The sequence below is a fragment of the Acanthopagrus latus genome, chromosome 3 (genome assembly GCF_904848185.1).
Source record: "Acanthopagrus latus isolate v.2019 chromosome 3, fAcaLat1.1, whole genome shotgun sequence".
Lineage (NCBI taxonomy): Eukaryota > Metazoa > Chordata > Actinopteri > Spariformes > Sparidae > Acanthopagrus > Acanthopagrus latus.
The window spans coordinates 1882120-1895001 of NC_051041.1; the positions used below are offsets into that span (position 1 = coordinate 1882120).

At 45.0% G+C, this 12882-nt stretch overlaps 3 protein-coding genes across 4 annotated transcripts in view; all 3 read left to right on the top strand.

Annotated features, from left to right (window-relative positions):
• Positions 1–1163: 1163 nt before the first annotated feature.
• LOC119016856 (secretagogin-like) lies at positions 1164–5233 on the top strand. Its single transcript, XM_037093177.1, has 11 exons — positions 1164–1414; positions 2568–2638; positions 2985–3080; positions 3201–3290; positions 3604–3660; positions 3742–3819; positions 3894–3949; positions 4041–4086; positions 4185–4244; positions 4436–4504; positions 4716–5233. The coding sequence occupies exons 1-11, from the start codon at positions 1345–1347 to the stop codon at positions 4839–4841; spliced, it is 819 nt and encodes a 272-aa protein (XP_036949072.1). The 5' UTR covers positions 1164–1344; the 3' UTR covers positions 4842–5233.
• Positions 5234–6262: 1029 nt separating this feature from the next.
• Positions 6263–8207, top strand: LOC119017135 (sporozoite surface protein 2-like). The gene is made up of 4 exons (XM_037093587.1): positions 6263–6380; positions 6458–6501; positions 6576–8056; positions 8133–8207. The coding sequence occupies exons 1-3, from the start codon at positions 6358–6360 to the stop codon at positions 8054–8056; spliced, it is 1548 nt and encodes a 515-aa protein (XP_036949482.1). The 5' UTR covers positions 6263–6357; the 3' UTR covers positions 8133–8207.
• Positions 8208–9701: 1494 nt separating this feature from the next.
• Positions 9702–12882, top strand: part of LOC119016987 (protein MTSS 1-like) — a 41867-nt gene continuing 38686 nt past the window's right edge. For both annotated transcript variants that reach the window (XM_037093384.1, XM_037093385.1), the window contains exon 1: positions 9702–12179. In XM_037093384.1, the coding sequence (XP_036949279.1) occupies positions 12108–12179 (72 nt within the window). In that variant the 5' untranslated portion in view covers positions 9702–12107. The remainder of the gene's footprint in view (positions 12180–12882) is intronic.

The following is a 12882-nucleotide window of genomic DNA, read 5'->3' on the forward strand; positions in this document are numbered from 1 at the left end:
AATGTGTCGAGTCGTCCGGTGACATTAAAATCCTTTTCACAGCTCTCGTACATCGGACGTGACGTGAACGCAGCAGAAACAATTCATCTAAAACCTGCGATAACATAATGTAGTTTCCTTCCTACATCTTTATTTTCTGCAATCACACTCAGATTGATACTGAACACGCTGCTGTGTTGTCACAACACACAGCTTTTTATTACAGACCGGTCCATTAATCATGTCCTGCTGCACTTACTGATGTTTAAGTATCAGTGTAAATATGTAAATATGTACTAACATTCCTCTGAGTTTGATTTGGTTCTGTGTATAAAATAAATGGGGTTTCTATCAGTTAAATATTATAGTATTAAGAGCAGAGAATCTGATTTATTATCAATGAAACATTGTGTTGAAACGTCTGATTTCCATTCTGTGATTCACGGTGACGGTTTTCATTTTAGCAGAAAATATTTTTTAGAAATCATTTTTTAAAAGAAATTCAGTTGAATGATGTTTTTATTGTTTCTGTGCCTGGAAATGTGACACCTCTGTATTTGTATGTTTATACCAATAAATACTGGTTTATTGTTCACAGCCTCTCTGTCGTCTCCTCCTCCTCCTCCTCCTCCTCCTCCTCCTCCTCCTCTTCCTCCTCCTCCTCCTCCTTCTTCCTCCTCCTCTTCCTCCTCCTCCTCCTCCTCCCTCCTCCTCCTCCTCCTCCTTCTTCCTCCCTCCGCCCTCCTCCTTCTTCCTCCTCCTCCTCCTCCTCCTCCTTCTTCCTCCCTCCTCCTCCTCCTTCTTCCTCCTCCTCCTCCTCCTTCTTCCTCCCTCCTCCCTCCTCCTTCTTCCTCCTCCTCCTCCTTCTTCCTCCTCCCTCCTCCTCCTCCCTCCTCCCTCCTCCTCCTCCTCCCTCCTCCTCCTTCCTCTCCTCCTCCTCCTTCTCTCCTCCCTCCTCCCTCCTCCTCCTCCCTCCTCCTCCCTCCTCCCTCCTCCCTCCTCCTTCTTCCTCCTCCTCCTCCTCCTCTTCCTCCTCCTCCTCCTCCTCCCTCCTCTTCCTCCTCCCTCCTCCTTCTTCCTCCTCCTTCCTCCTCCTCCTCCTCCTCCCTCCTCCTCCTCCTCCTCCTCCTCCTCCTCCCTCCTCCTTCTTCCTCCTCCTCTTCTTATACCAGCTGTTGAATCCGTCTTCAGTCTCATTGGGCAGAATTCAGGATCAGTTGATCATCAGTGGATAACATCATCTCTCTCTCTCGCTCCACGTCTCAGGAAGAATCTTTTCTCTTGTTATTCTACTTTTTCTTCCTGCGTCGTGGTCGGCAGCTCGACCTCTGGATCTCTGGACCTCTGGACTGGTTCTCCAGCACCATGGACCGGGCCTTGGACAGTCTGGACGCCGCTCGATTCTTACAGATCTGGCAACATTTCGACAAACACGGTAAGAAGAGTGATGATGACATGATCTGACATCATATAGATTTAAACTTGAAGGCTTTAACATTATTTAATGTGATTTAGACATTTTATATCTAAAGTGAACAAACTGAACTGCAGTAAAAACCTCCAGCCCAACACAACAATACATACTTGATAATAACCAGTGGAGGAAAGTTTTCATTTCCTGCTATTTTATAGAAACTTTGATCAATTATGATACAAAATATAATCAATGGAAAGCTTCCCCTCTCTGTATAAAGTCATGTAAAAGCACTGCACATTAAAGTGATGAAGACAATGATACACAAACATATGATTAAATATAGAATATAACTATATATCCTGAACTCAAACCATTTTTGGGGACTTTTGGTATTTTTTGTAACACTTTTACTTCAAATGTTGAACAGTTTTCTGCTTCAGCGTATCATTATGAAGTAAATATTGACTGCAGGATGTAATAATTACAGAATATTGAATCCATCTGTGTCCATATAAACCTCGTTATCTCTGTACAGTTTTTCCTGCCACCAGGAAGAGGAAGGTTATCTGGTGATCCGTCTCTATTACAGACGCAGTGATTGAATAAATGATCCAGTTGTCTTAACGCAGCTCGGAAACACCAGAGCAGGGCGGCCCAGCGTGGCCCGGTGTCAGGTTCCATTTGGTCCATCAGATTTATTACATTTATTATAGATTTATCATAATCTGAGCGTGGTGGGCGCAGGAGAGAAAACTGTTTATATATATTTACAGTATTAATGAGGTAATAAAACAAACTTCGATAAGTCAATAAACCAGCTGTTCTCAGAGGAACATAGAGTCCAAGAACACTGTTTGAAGCCAGAGAGGTGGCAGGGTCCGCCACATGTAAACAAAGTGGAACAGCATAAATTGTCCTTTCTTCCTTTAACTTTCAGTTTTGGTTCTTCTCAGAGTTCTTTGTCGCCTGTTTGGTTGTTAGCTTTGTTTGTTAGCTTCACTGGTTAGCCAGAAGCAAAACAACAATTTTGACGTCATTAGTTGTATTCATATATATATTATAAAGACACAAAGCTCTGAAACTCTGGATTTATCAGAATACAGTTTGTCTGTGAGACTAGATTCAGAAGGGAGAGACTCCATTCTGACCAGAAGCCTCGTTGTGTTTGTAGATGACGGTCACATTGAGGAAAAGGAGCTGGACGCCTTCTTCCAACACATGCTGGCAAAATGTGGGATGAAGGTAAAGACGCAAAGATCAAGGCTGCGTTTTATGTTTATCATCTCGACGTCCTCTTGTTGATTAAAGCATCCAGCTTCACATCTGAACTTTGCTGTTTCATCTCTTGAGCTTATAAGTTTGTAGAGTTTGTATGTGATCTGACACGTTTCTTTAAATCTTTAATCTGTTACATTTTAGACAAATCTATATTCACGTGCAGGTTTTCTGAGAGTGTTTTATCAAACGCTTCCACCAGGGGGCAGTAAAGTCAGATGGAGTTATAAATATACAGGTATTGGTTTGTGTGCTAATCATTGTGATTCAGCTCAATCAGAGTTAAAGTGACAGAAGTGTGTGTCGTTCTCAGAGGGAGGAGATAACTGAGGACGACATCAGACGACTGAGGGAAAGATTCACGTCTGCTCACAGCGCTGCAGCTGACGGACGTCTGCACCTGGAGGAGGTACGATAACCCTTCAGCCCTCACATGTTTCTGTTGTTCAGCTGTTGACGTGACAGTGAGCTGATGGTTGTTTCGAATGCTGACGATGTGTTCAGGGGTAAATATAATTTTTTTTCCCAGCTGGCCACTGTGATGCTGCCGGAGGAGGAGAACTTCCTGCTTCTGTTCCGCAGAGAGACGCCGCTGGACAACAGCGTGGAGTTCATGCGGGTGAGGGTCAAAGGTCACGGAGGGCAGCCGACACTGAAACTACAGCTGGTTACTAAAAGCACATTATTATTCACTCAACGGCAAAATCAAACTGGAGAACTGGACATCTGGAGCCTCCATCAGACCAAAACTTCTACTTGTACAAACTAAATATCCTCTTGATCAGATTGTCTCAAGTATTGAGGATGTTTGTCCATTTTCATGAGCTGTCTGAACATTTCACGTGTCGGGAGAACAGAAAAGTCGACAAATCATGACAGTTTATATTGATTGTATTTGTATTTGTGGCTTTTCTTGTGTCTCGTTGGTGTAGATCTGGAGGAACTACGACACAGACAGCAGCGGCTACATCTCAGCGAATGAGCTGAAGGTAACTGAGAGCTGAACTCTGCTGCAGACTGATCTGAGGACGGCAGCCTCAGTGAGCATTGTGTCCTTTCTGTCCCTTCAGGGCTTCCTGCAGGACCTCTTCCTCCAGCACAGGAAGTCCATCACAGCTGACAAGCTGGAGGAGTACACCGACACCATGGTAATATGTTCAGATATCCGCTCTGCTGACGCCGTCTTGTCACCGAGGGTTAAATCTGACTTGTTTCTCTGCAGATGAAGATGTTTGATAAAAACAGGGACGGCAGACTGGACTTAAACGACCTGGCCAGGTACTGTTGATGTGTCACGTGACCAGGAGGAGAATCACTGAATCCATCTTGATCTGATCTTCTTTTACAATTATTATCTGTCTCTGTTCAGAATCCTGGCCCTGAAAGAAAACTTCTTACTGAAGTTTAAGATGGACGTAAGTTTCTAGAAATGTTTTCATGATGTGAGCTGCAGACGTTCCTGCTGTCTTGTGTAAATGTTTAATGCTTTTTTACTTCACCTCTCTGGTGTCAGGCGTGCAGTCAGGAGGACAGGAAGAGAGACTTTGAGAAGATATTCGCTCACTATGATGTTGTAAGTGAATCTTCTTCTTTCCAACCGTTTACATTTTTTGATATCTTTTGATTTCTTTAAAAAAAAGAATCCTTATCAGCCCAGAGACCTCTGCAGAGGAGCTTGAATCTATAAAATACGAGTTTATCAATAGTTAGATTTGTCTTGTCTCCTGATAACTGTGAGAGACTCTTCACTGTGTCTGCATGCAGAGTAAGACAGGAGCGTTGGAGGGACCTGAAGTGGATGGATTTGTCAAGGACATGATGGAGCTGGTGAAGGTAAAATATCATGAATATACTGATGTGACTTTACCTGACACACTGAGTCAGACTTTAATGGATCAGATGAACTACAGGCCTGAAAGTAACCAGGAACTTAGTTAACCTGTGAATGTAGCAGAGTAAAAGTTCAGTAGTTACCTCTAAGATAAAGTCTAAGTCTAAGTGAGGCTGTCTTTGACCTCTGACCTCTGTGTCGACCCTCCTCCAGCCCAGCATCAGCGGCACAGACCTGGACAAGTTCAGGAAGGCCCTGATGGGTCACTGCGACATCAACGGAGACGGAAAGATCCAGAAGAACGAGCTGGCTCTCTGCCTCGGCCTCAAACTCAGCTAACCAACCCTCATTCACACATTCACACGTCTGACTCCTCATCTAAACTTTGCTTTTTGCATTTTAACGTGCAGCTTTGACTCCTCCCTCCCGTCCTGCCGTCCTCCCCGACAGGCTCTCAGTTTGGTGACCGATGTATTAACATAAGAACAGTATATTCCAGGATTTTATATATTTTTCTGTATTAAAATTCCCAGCAAAGACCGAGATAATGTGTTCTCACTGTGGATCTATGCCACCAGGATTTAAACACCAGTTAGAAGATGTAAGAAATCTGTTCTGACTGCGTGACGTGTTGCTTCCTCGTGACGTGGTGACATGTGAAACTGTGTTTGCGCGACGTTATTGTGAAACCAGTAATGTGAATGATGGTCAATAAAATGTGTTTCATCTTTTGTCAGCTGTCGTTCTTCTCTGACACAATACAACAATTGTCTATAATATACAGCATCCATCTGTAGGAAACATTATGTCAAAGATAGAAAGCTGCAGAGGTGTTAGCATGTTAGCATCTAGCCGCTTTGTTCCAGTAGTAAACACAACACCCTCGGTGCCCTGAGAGCCTAAACGGGTCAGAGCCGGCCAATAGGAGAGCTGGATGCATGGCTACCTGAACCTGTAACAATTGTTAAGATTCTTTATAATCTAAAAAGTCAATATATGATCTACTTTGTCAGCAGTATTGTAAAGCAAATGAATCCATAGAAGTCGAGAGCAAACAAATGACTCATCGCAGTTAAATTCTGCTGCTTCTCACGACATTAATGGTCTGGCATTTATAAATTGAGTGCTGGAAAAAAACAAAGATCATAGAGTTGACATAACATCAGCTGGTAGAAAAAAAAGGGCTGTAATTACAGTCAAACTTTTTTATTACATCCAAGAGTATCACATCCAGCAACAGATTGTGCAGAATACAGAACTAGATAGTTTTCACTTTGAAGGAAAACAAAACAACAAAGTCTTCTTCAGTACAGTCGTTAGTTTTATTGTCCTGTTTTTAGATAAAGAGCTGGATGGAATGGAATTACTTTACAGTTCCAACAGTCTTACTGAAGGAATACTCTGTCAAACGTAACCTCTGTTGGATTTTGGTAGTGGCAGAAATCTCAAAGCTTCTAAAACATCTAAAATCAAAACTACCTTTGACATCATCTTTATTTTTCCAGAGGGGGAGATTCATCCAGATAAAAACATGAAACACAATAAATACACAACATGTCAAAGAAAATGCTCTTCTATCCCCTCAAAAACTCACTTCAGAGGATGTACGTCAATGCTGAGGGAGAATGAATCATTCTTAGCTGACACTGGTGGGACTTAGCTCGTTAGCTAACGAGGAAACACCTGCACAGGTTGATCCACCAACCTGACTCCAGTTAGCTCATCAGAGTGAGGCGGCACCACTGGACATTTGAAAAGGTGCCACTGTTGGCAGCAGCAGTCATGAAGCTGAGACCATAGTTTCTGATTTTGTTGTTTGTCTACGAGCAGGCTGTTCTGTTTCGGCTGTAAGATAATGGCTTCTGGATTTTGTGTGAGGTAGAGTGACTTTTCAGTACTTTAGGAAATGTTTCATGATGAGCCTGGTTTTGTTGTGATGTTTTCTTCTGTTTCAGGGTGCTCTTGCTCTCACTGTTTGGATTTGTGCAGCATGCAAACGGTAAGAATTCATGCTAAACAAACTGCAGTTCCATTGAACTTCTCAAACTGACCTCAAATGTTTTCTCTTCTTAGCACTGAGCTTCAGAAGTGGAGGCTACAGTGGCACACAGCACTACCAACTGGCTGAAGATTTTCCATGGAGCCATAAACCTGCTTTTGCTCCTCCCAGTTATGAGACTGCTACACAGCCCAGAGGTCATTGGGGACACAGTTACCCTGACAGGGCTGCAGCCAGTGCAGGACGTTTTAGTGGTTCTGATGGGAGGGAAGTAGTTAGTTACAGTCCAGAGGGAAGTGTTTCTACTTACGGGTCGGGCTCATTGATCGAACAGAAACCAAGAGAGAAGCCACAACATCAACCTAACTCAAATGGAAATGCATATGAGTCGGCTGTAGTTTCAAGTTATGGAATACAGATGCAGGCCGAGCCCCAGCAGCCGGCGTACCCGTCCAAGCCCCAGCAGCCGGCGTACCCGTCCAAGCCCCAGCAGCCGGCGTACCCGTCCAAGCCCCAGCAGCCGGCGTACCCGTCCAAGCCCCAGCAGCCGGCGTACCCGTCCAAGCCCCAGCAGCCGGCGTACCCGTCCAAGCCCCAGCAGCCGGCGTACCCGTCCAAGCCCCAGCAGCCGGCGTACCCGTCCAAGCCCCAGCAGCCGGCGTACCCGTCCAAGCCCCAGCAGCCGGCGTACCCGTCCAAGCCCCAGCAGCCGGCGTACCCGTCCAAGCCCCAGCAGCCGGCGTACCCGTCCAAGCCCCAGCAGCCGGCGTACCCGTCCAAGCCCCAGCAGCCGGCGTACCCGTCCAAGCCCCAGCAGCCGGCGTACCCGTCCAAGCCCCAGCAGCCGGCGTACCCGTCCAAGCCCCAGCAGCCGGCGTACCCGTCCAAGCCCCAGCAGCCGGCGTACCCGTCCAAGCCCCAGCAGCCGGCGTACCCGTCCAAGCCCCAGCAGCCGGCGTACCCGTCCAAGCCCCAGCAGCCGGCGTACCCGTCCAAGCCCCAGCAGCCGGCGTACCCGTCCAAGCCCCAGCAGCCGGCGTACCCGTCCAAGCCCCAGCAGCCGGCGTACCCGTCCAAGCCCCAGCAGCCGGCGTACCCGTCCAAGCCCCAGCAGCCGGCGTACCCGTCCAAGCCCCAGCAGCCGGCGTACCCGTCCAAGCCCCAGCAGCCGGCGTACCCGTCCAAGCCCCAGCCAAGCGTTCTCCAAAGCAAAGCTGGTATGTGGGATATTCCACTTCCCCAGGATGATATTGCGCCAAGCAGCTCTCGACCAATGGCATCAGTGTACAACCGCGGCCAGCAGCAGCCGGCGTACCCGGCCAAGCCCCACCAGCAGCAGCCGGCGTACCCGGCCAAGCCCCACCAGCAGCAGCCGGCGTACCCGGCCAAGCCCCAGCCAAGCGTTCTCCAAAGCAAAGCTGGTATGTGGGATATTCCACTTCCCCAGGGGGGTGTTGCTCCAAGAAATCCTAGACCAATTCCAATGGCATCACTGCAGCACCCCAGATGGCAAAGACCACTGGTTCCTGTGTACAACAGACTTTACCATCCTTAGGTATTGTAACTGGTTTTTTAATAAGGAATTTAAGGTAAATGTTGCAGTTTTGCATAATGGCATTTTCTGTTTTCAGGTTCCTGACTTTCTTTCTGAAGGCAGTCGGTCCTGGCATCAACTCACAACACTCAATAAAGTACCTTGAACGGCACTCTGTCTCCGCAGGTCATTTGAAACCACTGAGTAACATGACGCAGTACAATGTCTTTAAACATGTGCTACTAAAGTCATAGCTCCACTGTCACTTCAATAGACGAATCCAGTACTTTTTTACTGAGAAACTTGATATTGCATTGACTCTAATGTCTCTTTAATGATTTGACTAATGTTTCAGTCTTGCTCATTTGTAAACTGCAACATGAACATTTACTACCAAAAGCAGAAACATGGCAGTCTTGATTCTTCCACCCAGCTGCAGAAATAACACTCAAAATGGAATTAAAGCTGACTGGCAATTGAGGCAGTTTGCCAAGCAGGTGGTCGCACTCGGGGAAAATTACAGAGGGCAGGCATCAAGAGTCAAGACTGAGTCTGCTGAATCTCTGCCATGATCTGAAATTCACAGCCGTGGGCTGCTCAGTTCAGCAAACAGCTGCTTGTTATCACAGTAAAGATGTTGTTAGACTCTCTACAGGCTTTCTACACTACTTGTGCTGGATGCCAGGCTTGACATTTATAAACTGGCTCATTGAGCAAGGCAGTGTGCTGGAAAAGGAGCCGAAATGGAGTAGAGCAACACTAAAGTGCTGCTAAAGAATGTGTATTTGAATTTTGGCAAATTTGACCCCTGAAGAATCGGATAACTAGTTTATTTCTATGTTTGAAGGGTGTTCATGATTTAAATCAGTTGCTGTTGTGCTCAATTGGAATCAAATTGATCTGAAAGCAAAGACTTCTTGTTTCACCCCTAATGTGTTTTGGAGAGAAATGCTCCAAGTTCATGCGGGGAAACGAGTGAGACTGCCTCTTTTGGTGCACACCACCATCATCTTTCAATCTGTTTTGTCAGAAGAGGCTAAAATAATACAAATGTTAAAAGAACCAACACAGAAACGATAATGGGATTAAGAAAGGTCAATCTTTTTGATATCTAATTGTGTCCTGGAGAGAGATTTATATTTTCCTGGGACAGCTGATGAAAAAGAACAATTCTGGGAAAAACAGGACGAGTGGCAGCTTTAACCGCCAGTCAAACCATCAGAGAAGCTGTTTCACACAAAATGGGGCGGGGCCATGATGCAAGCACAAAGTCCCGCCCCTTCCGGTTTCCTTCATGGGACGTTATTTGATAAAATCTTAGTGATAAATGTTTTATTTTCACCATGAATCTCACATGAACCAGAACCAGCTCTGCTTTCACAGAGCTGCAGTCGTCACCATGAGCAGATTTATTCTGATTTAAACTTTTTATGACCTTTTGTGAGTCCAGTTGGCTCCATGTTGGTCTTGCTTCAACACGAAAACTACAAATTGAGACTTTATTGATTTGAAAAAGGATCTTCTTAATTCACAAAACATCATATGTGTGATTCAAACATGTACTTTTCTCTCCTACTGTCTGTTTTGTCTTCTCCCAGGTAAAGTCCAACAACGTCCACCTGAAGGTCAGAAAAGAATCACGAGGAGGTCCAAAAGGACTCAACACTGGTTCTGTTAGTCAGAACTTGATCTGTGGGTCTGGTGTCGCCTGATCTTTTAAGGGACATACTTTTAATTTTAACATTACAATCACTTCCTCTGGTTCTCCTCCTGACTTGTTAATAACTTGAGTCCACTCCTCCTCCAGGGACGTCACAGCAGACATTCAGCCTTCAGCAGCATCAGAGAATCTCTGATCAGCTCATTGTCACTCTGTAGACGAACCGCTGCAGCTGCTGATGAAACGCTTGTGAAACTGAAGCACTGATGTTTTTCCTCTTCATGCAGTTCTTCACTGAGTCATAATGTGATAAACTCTCCTCTGAACCTGACTGAACATGCTGTAAATCTCCTCGTCTTGTTGCTTTCCTCCCACTTCTTCAGTCCCTTTTTTTTCTCCCCCTCTCTCTCTGATAGCTGTTATTAGTTCAGTCTTCTCCTGTTTTCAGGGAGATAATAACACAGAGCCCGTTGACTTTCAGTGTGTGTGTGTTGTTGTTGCTCCCTGTCATTAAGCAGCGAGTCTGTGTGGTTAAAATGACACAGCTTTGACTGTTTGAAGCTCTGCCAGCTTCACCATCTGATCCCAGATCTTCCTTCCAGAGAGCCGGTCAGCCCCTCTGGCTTCAGTCCAGCTTCCAAAGATTCAGTTTAGAGCCAGAAGTCTGCAGGTTTTCCCTCCCGGCTGCTGTGGACGGACGCCAACTGCAGCAGCATCTCGTCTCTGTCGTTCATTGTGATGCTGTGCAGCTGTGGATTCAAATCTGCAGAATGACATCGAGCTAAGACAGTATTTGTCATATGAACTCTTTCTGGAATAATTGGCTGTAAATGTGATTAAATGAAGCCAGAGAAGGTTTCCCTCAGGACACAGCCGGAGCGCCACTGACTGAGTTTCACCACTAGGTGTCCTCCAACCTACATGAAGGTCAGCAGTGACAGTTCATGTTGAGGATCACATGAATACAGAAGCTGAAGTTACCACAATGACACAGACAAGAACACATTTCCAGGACTAATGCAGATATTTTCCTGCATGTGTCGGAATAAAAACCTCAGGAGTAAATACAGTAAATACCAGCGAGGTGAAAGGTTTAAGTTTTGGAGCAGAGTTCCTCGTGACTCTTTGAGAGGTTTGGACTGAAACATAAAGACAACCGCAACAGGAAAATACTGTTCATACATCTCTGCATCAGTATTTATAATATAATGTTAGATCTAATAATGTATTGTCTCAAAGTATTTCTCCCCATTCTGCCTTTAACATGTTGCTTTGCAAATGAACCGTCTCCTGTTTGAAACTGTCCTGAACTTTCCATTTTCATTCTTCATGTCCTCCTCTTTAACTTTTTATCTTCATCAGGCACTTCAGAGAAATATTCACTAGGTGGCGACGTAGTTTTAAATATCTGAGTCATGAGAAGGTTTTAATGTGAAACTGAGGCAGAAGGATTTAGAAAATATAATTTCTTTAATTTCTTCTATTTTAATTTTTTATCTATTCTGACTGTAACTCTGAGATATAAGAAGAAACACATCAAACAGCATTTTACAGATCAATGTTATAATTTAATTTGACTTGATTTTGACATTTACATTCAGTGAAGTTCTTAGTTTAGTTCTCAGTATGACATCTTTACTTTATTCTCACTTCATTTTCTTTTTACTTTACTTTTTTTCATTATGTGATGATATTTTGTTTTTTTAAAGACACCTGTGATCATAAGTTTTCTTTCTATTAAGAATAATTGAAGCTTTTCTTCATCCACTTCTTTTATTTAACAATGTTTTTCTAATATTATAATTATTGTCTTTTATTTTTGTGTTTTACATCAATGAATAACATTTAATTTAAATATAAGTGTTGTTTTTCGCCATGTTGACTCTTTTTCTTCAGTCTTCCTTTATTCTAACACTTTTATTTAAGAGTTCAACATGTTATATTTGTATATAAACACGGTGTTGATTGGTTGATTCGTCCTCTACGTTCCTTCTATTTGATTTAACTTCATTAATAAAAATCCTCCTCCGCTGGGGGCGTGGCCAACAGACGCGCGCTCCCGCCTCTCCCGGCGCGCCCCCGCCCTCCGTGAGCCGAGCAGCGCGCAGCTCCGTGTGTGTGAAGTTCTCCTGCGGGCTCCTGCTGTCACTCCGCGTCTCCTCCCGCACACATGGATTTACCCGCTCCGAGAGGAGACTGACCGCCGGCTCCTGCTGCCGCTCCTGCCCGCCTCCAGCGCTCCTTCAGCCGGGGAAACCCTGCAGCACGAGTCCGAGCGTCTGAACCAGCACCGAGCATTTTTTCTTTTCTTCTTCTTCTTCTTCTTCTTCATTTATTTGTTTGCTGCCGCCTCATTTATGGATGTCAGGGGCTCCGAGTGACCGCCTGTGATACCCGTGGACACCGCTGAAGATGGAGACAGTGATGGAGAGGGAGTGCAGCGCGCTGGGGGGCCTCTTCCAGACCGTCATAGGAGACATGAAGGTAACACGATCAACACGATGATTATTCGATCTGATCAGATTCAGATCAGTGTGAGGGCCCCTGGGAGAGAAGGGCCCCGCTGTGCGTCCTGTTGCATCAGAGCAGGAAACAGACATTTTCTCCTGGTTTCAGGCGTCATCAGCGTTAATTTGGTAATTATCAAGGAGGGAGGAGAGAAGGGGGGAGGAGGAGAGAAGGGGGGAGGAGGTGAGGGAGGAGGAGATGAGGGAGGAGGAGGTGGGTGTGTTCAGGCTCTGCTGCCTGCAGCTTCCTCCAAATAAATAAATAAATAAGTAGATAAAAAGATGACAGTGTGTAAAGCAGCTTCGTCCTGCTGCAGGTACAAGCATTAGTGACAAAGGATCCACCGACTCCTCATTCAGAACCTGCTTTAAAAAACTGGTAATTTAAGAGGAAAGACAAGATTTTGTGCTGCAGATGAAAAAGGAACTTGTAGGAATGTAAAGCATTAATTAGATAAATACACACACTTGTTAATGAGATCATTCAGGAAGTGACATCAGAGCTGAATCACTAATTGATTGATGAATTGATCAACAGAAACGTGACCTACATTCAGCCTGTAGACTGAAATGATCTGCTGCTGCTCTTCATCTTACATGGAAACAAACTGAAATGAATGAAAATGATCATGAGTTGTGATCCTGTATGAACAGAAGCAGAGAGCGGCCATGTTTATTAT